At 31.6% G+C, this 5,269-nt stretch overlaps 1 protein-coding gene across 1 annotated transcript; it reads right to left on the bottom strand.

The window, feature by feature from the left end:
* Positions 1 to 1,691: 1,691 nt before the first annotated feature.
* LOC111695656 (glucose transporter type 1) lies at positions 1,692 to 4,667 on the bottom strand (the record flags this gene model as incomplete). Its single annotated transcript, XM_023465053.1, is given in 4 exon segments — positions 1,692 to 2,256; positions 3,176 to 3,285; positions 3,822 to 3,967; positions 4,603 to 4,667. Coding segments are annotated over 4 exon segments (516 nt in total), but the record flags the coding sequence as incomplete, so codon positions are not given.
* Positions 4,668 to 5,269: the final 602 nt, after the last annotated feature.

The following is a 5,269-nucleotide window of genomic DNA, read 5'->3' as shown; positions in this document are numbered from 1 at the left end:
TAACTAACTAAATATTAAAGGGAGTGACCGACATTGTATTGTATTTGAACTAAGAATATAGTTTTGTGGAGAAATATTTTAGTATTGATTTGAGACATAGTAAACGTTTTAATGATGTATAATTACTGAATTTTAGCACGAAAGTAGATGCTCAAAATCATCCATTTGAGTGTTTACGTTTTGAGAATCGATTTTTTTAAATTATCAAACAAAGAAGACGAAAAATGAATCAGAAATTCTACAGTAAACTTACTAAAAATTTGTCAATAAACCAATGCTAGAATTAATTATTTCTTTGTAATCATTATATTGAATTTCTTATTTTTTACAAATAATTTCAATTTAATTTTCAAGATGAAAATGCAAGATTGAATTTTTTAACATTTTAAACAGAGCTTTTTTTGAGTTTTGCAAAAAAAAACTTTAAAAGGACTGTAAGAGTGAGGGGTTGCAGAATCACCTTCAAGCCCCCTATAACCGTCTCCCGCATATCGCTGCGTCACCATATCTCTGCGCCCTGTATTTTAATCTCCGCGTGCTGTATTTAATTTTTATTTGCCTTTCATGGCTTAAACAACCAAACTAAAATATCTTAATATTCACATAATAAGCAGAAAAATATTTCTCTATCTTAATATAAAACTGCAGTAGTTAAAACTTTTCAATACTACTTGTTAATGTATCATTAAAACTGTTTTACCATCTTAAGATTATTTAAAGAGTAGAACAAATGTCTTGAAACCAAAATGCGGGGCGTGGAGACGGATATGCGGAGGCTTGGAGACGTAGAGACGGTTTCGTGGGCTTGGAGGTCATTCTTTGCACGAGGAGGCTCGGGAGGTCATTACGTGGGGCTCATGGCACCCCTGCACCACCTCCCTTACTCGAAGCTTAATTTCAAGAAACCCTGTACGCAAAGCGAAAATGTATAATTCACAACTTTGTCCAAGTAAGTTCGAGTTTGACATCAATGTTTATATTTTAGAAAACTGATTTTTTTCAATTTTGGTTTCTCTACAAAAGTTACTGCTGCAGGAAAAGATTTAGTAATTATCAGATTTAAACACTTAATCTCGAAAAACGACAATATCTTCCACATTATTGATCAAATTAAGGTTTCAAGAGGGTCCCTTGAGGTTATGCTTAGAGTTCCTTTAACGAGTTCTTCCAGATATCTCAGCAGAAACCAGCAAGAATAAACCATTCACTACTGCTCAAGTCTCCTTAGATATTCAGCTGCCTTTAAAGAAAACACAGCTTGATAGAAAATCTGTTAGTTGGATAAATTGACCTCTCTAATTTAAAAATTACTTGATCTAAGTCGAAACCAAACAAAAATCTCATGTTCTGGTGCATTTAAAATATTAGATCATGAAATCAGAAACCACAATGTGGCTTGCCTCGCGTTTTTATCCTAGCTCATCCTAGGCGAAGCGCTCGACCTCCATTACAGCCTTTGGCTTCTCAGCTTTCCTTTCCTTACCTTTGCAAAGTTCACTTGGGAAGTCACCCTTGAGGAAAATACCTAACATCGTACATGTTGCACTTTAGTGTAAAAAAAGAAAATTTATTTTGAATCTTTTTTGTTTCCCGATGGATACAGGATTCCCTATACAGGAAACATAACATGACAATATAAATATATTCTATTGAATGCAACGCTAATTAAAAGAAATCTATGACATCGTAAAAAATGATCAATCTTCTTTATTTATTTAAACGAGTAGTCTAAAAAAGACACTATTAAATATTTTGGAAAACAAATAAAAATTAACAAAAACATTGAGCTAAGTGTAACATAATAACATTTACAAAATAAAACTTACCAATGAAAAATTTCCTGACATATAAATTATGGATTTTAAATATTATCAATTTTCGTTTATAGTATCTACTCTGGAGATAAATTTCTTCAATGTATATTAAAAACATATCTCCATTGTTCAGTAAAGAATAGTCCTTTATTCCAATGTTTAATGGGACTACCTGTACATGGCATCATTTATCACTATTTTGTTGCAATTTCTCGCTGTAAAAAATGTAAAAAAATCTGGTTCTGTACTATGATCTTCTTGCTTGACCAGCCTTCCATCCTTTGGTCTGGAGTAAAGCTGTTGTTTCTCCGACCTGTCTTCCTTTAGTCTCCGGTAGGAAAAGGAACACGAAGATAAAGAAGAGGAAGAGCAGGACTGCGAAGGGAAGGAAGGTGAAGCTTCCTAGTTTAGGAATCAGTAAGGTTGGGAAAGTTAGAGAAACCTAAATACAAAAAATGTTTAATATTAAGAAATTTCTGATAAACCCCCATAAACACCATGTACAGTGTACAGTGTATACGGCCCTGTACGTGGCCCCCTAAACAATCCTAATAAAAGGTATAAATGTAGTACTAAATGAAACCAGAAATCTTTTTTATGTTCCCGAGCAGGCAATATATCTGGGAAACTTCACATTTTATATGACCATGGCATAAAGAACATAGTTCCAACAATCCTTCTTATATTAAACTCAGCCGTAAAAAGCAAATAATTTTTTTTGGATTTAAAATTAAAGGAATTGTCAACTTGATATTAAGCGATTAATTATTTTATCCGTATTTTAGAATAATCATTTATTTATCTATATAATAAAGCTATTCGCTCATACAGTGAAACCCTTAATAACGAATACATCGGAGGAATTTATCAAATGTCGTCTTGAAAATTTTTAATGAGTTTTATACTATTTTTCGTAAATTTCAGTATTTGCGAAAATAAATAAATAGCCATGAAGATGCGGGAACAGTTTTAAAGAGTTCCATATAATCATTTAATTAAAAAACTATAAATATCTGCAACATTCCATTATTAGAAAGTGAAGAATACGACATTTGATGAATTCTTTCGATGTATTCGTTATTAAGGGTTTCACTGTATTTGTATATTTGTGAATTTATATATATATATTTTTCAGTTTTTTAACTTCACATTTTTAAAAAAAAGAATTATACTAAACATAATGTAGTTACAATTCTTTGAACAACAATATATGTTAACTACGGCTAACATACGCTAAAACACGGCATGCAATATTAAGCTTAGTCCGAATGGTAAACTTTAAAATTATGGTGTACACTGCACACTGTAAACTTATACAAACACCGTGTATTCTTTGTATAAAAGGCTTAAACAATATTTACCAATAGATTAGCTGCCCAGTTCACAAATACACAAATAGAGGAAGCAGCTGGTCTAGGGCCCTGAGTGAACAGTTCTCCACAAATCATCCAGGGTATGGATCCAGGGCCCACTAAACATATTTTAACATTGAAACGTCTTTGAGAAACGAAAATTAACTTTGTTTAAAAATTATATCGATCGAATCTCCCCCCCCCCATTACCTCCTTCATAGAACCTCCTTAACAACTAGAATTCTCGTCATCTTAGGATTTTGTAATTTGCAACTGGACTTTCACTAAAAAAGTGCCCAGAGATTTATTGTGAATCTCTGTATCAAGCATTGATGTTCATCTCTATCTTATCTACGGGTCTGTGGATTATTTAATTCCTCTTCAATATCCCGTGATGGTCATACCTTGCTTTAATTAAAAGATCAAGCATTAATCCTCAAATCTAAAAGTGTCCAGATTGGATATCATATCGAGATCATTTAAGATTAACAATATTCACACAAAAATCCGATCTCTAATTTTTTTGTTGGAAATATATCAATTGCAAATTAAAAAATACTTGGTGACATTTCTGAAGTAAAAGAAAGAAGAAAGACAATATTCTTTCCAGATTTTTTTTTCTGTAGTTGCACCAAATTCACTCATAAATACCAACCTGCAAAGAAGACGACAAAGCTGAGTGTTGCAACGATGAGAAAGACCTGAGCTCCCTCTGAATCAATGTTCTGCGCTATTACGATTAAAATGGCAGATATGCACATTCCCGCCAAGCCGGTCAAATGCAGCACTCGCCGACCTAATCTAAACAATACAGATTACAGAGTTTATTTACTCATAGCTTTTTAGTCTATTTAAAAAATTATTTTATTTCAAGGTTTTTGTTAAAAAGGATTTTCTATAACCTTGAATCGGGGTCGTTCAAAGGCAGTATTCCATCTATGAGAAAAAACTGCAAATTGTTGCCACCCCCCCTCTTCAAATTTTTAAATATGTGGTATTCAACGGGAAACACATTTTTGTGACTGTGTCCCATCTCTTAGAAGCACAGAGTGAGGTATATGTATTTCATTATATATATATATATAAATTTGGCTTGAGCACAAAGATAAAACTAAGCGTTGCTTAAAAAACTAAAAAATTAAACGCAGCTAATGAAAATATAACAGTTGTGTCATCCTTTAAAGTTTTAAACTCCAAAAAGTTAAAACGACATTATACTTGAAAAATTAACTAAAATTTTCTTTATAAAAGTAAAATTTTAAAACAATTTGGTAGACTAAGTTATTAGTAAATCGGATGATTAAGATCGGATTATAAAATATTTTACAAAAAGAGCTTTCCTCCATAAATCTTACTTTGTGTTAAAATAGTATCTAAAATAAGTCCTATTGAACTACTGTATTGATTCTATAAAGTAAATCTGTATACAACACTACCTGTCCATGAGAGGAACTGTAACCAACGTCATTGCCACCATGATAGCACCCACACCCAGGTTTGCATACTGAAAACAAGAAAATATATATTTTTTATAAAACCTAAAGTTTGCGATATTTTTATCCTAAAAAATGGAAAAACTATCATTTTAACACGGTCGTTTTTGATTTTTTTTGCATATAGTTTCTTTTAGGATTAAAATTTGGCATAGTGTAAGAATAGCAAATGTTAAAAAAAAACAATTTTGCACTTTAACAAATTTTGATCCTACAGAAAAAATATGTACAAAAAGAAGCAAAACGATTAACAAAACTAATGGTAACTCTGATTAACAAAACTAATGGTAACTCTGATTAACAAAACTAATGGTAACTCTGATTAACAAAACTAATGGTAACTCTGACAAACTTGGCTTCATAGTAATTGAGTTTTAAATTAGCTTAGATTTTCACTTAAACAAAAGCAAGATTTAATCCAACTTCTATTTGATGCAGGATGTTCCAATTAACCAGGGAAATTAAGCCTCGACAAAATAGTTGCTAATAAGAATCAAATATCGTCTGATTAGAGCAAAGTTCGTCTAGGATTAATCTGAATAAAAATTATGCACCCTTACCACCCTTTAATGCAACATTTAGAAACGTAAAATCAGCAACAAATAATATT

This window comes from Eurytemora carolleeae, unplaced genomic scaffold, assembly GCF_000591075.1.
Source record: "Eurytemora carolleeae unplaced genomic scaffold, Eaff_2.0 scaffold234, whole genome shotgun sequence".
Classification (NCBI taxonomy): Eukaryota; Metazoa; Arthropoda; class Copepoda; order Calanoida; family Temoridae; genus Eurytemora; species Eurytemora carolleeae.
This window is presented reverse-complemented; position numbering and strand designations above follow the sequence as displayed.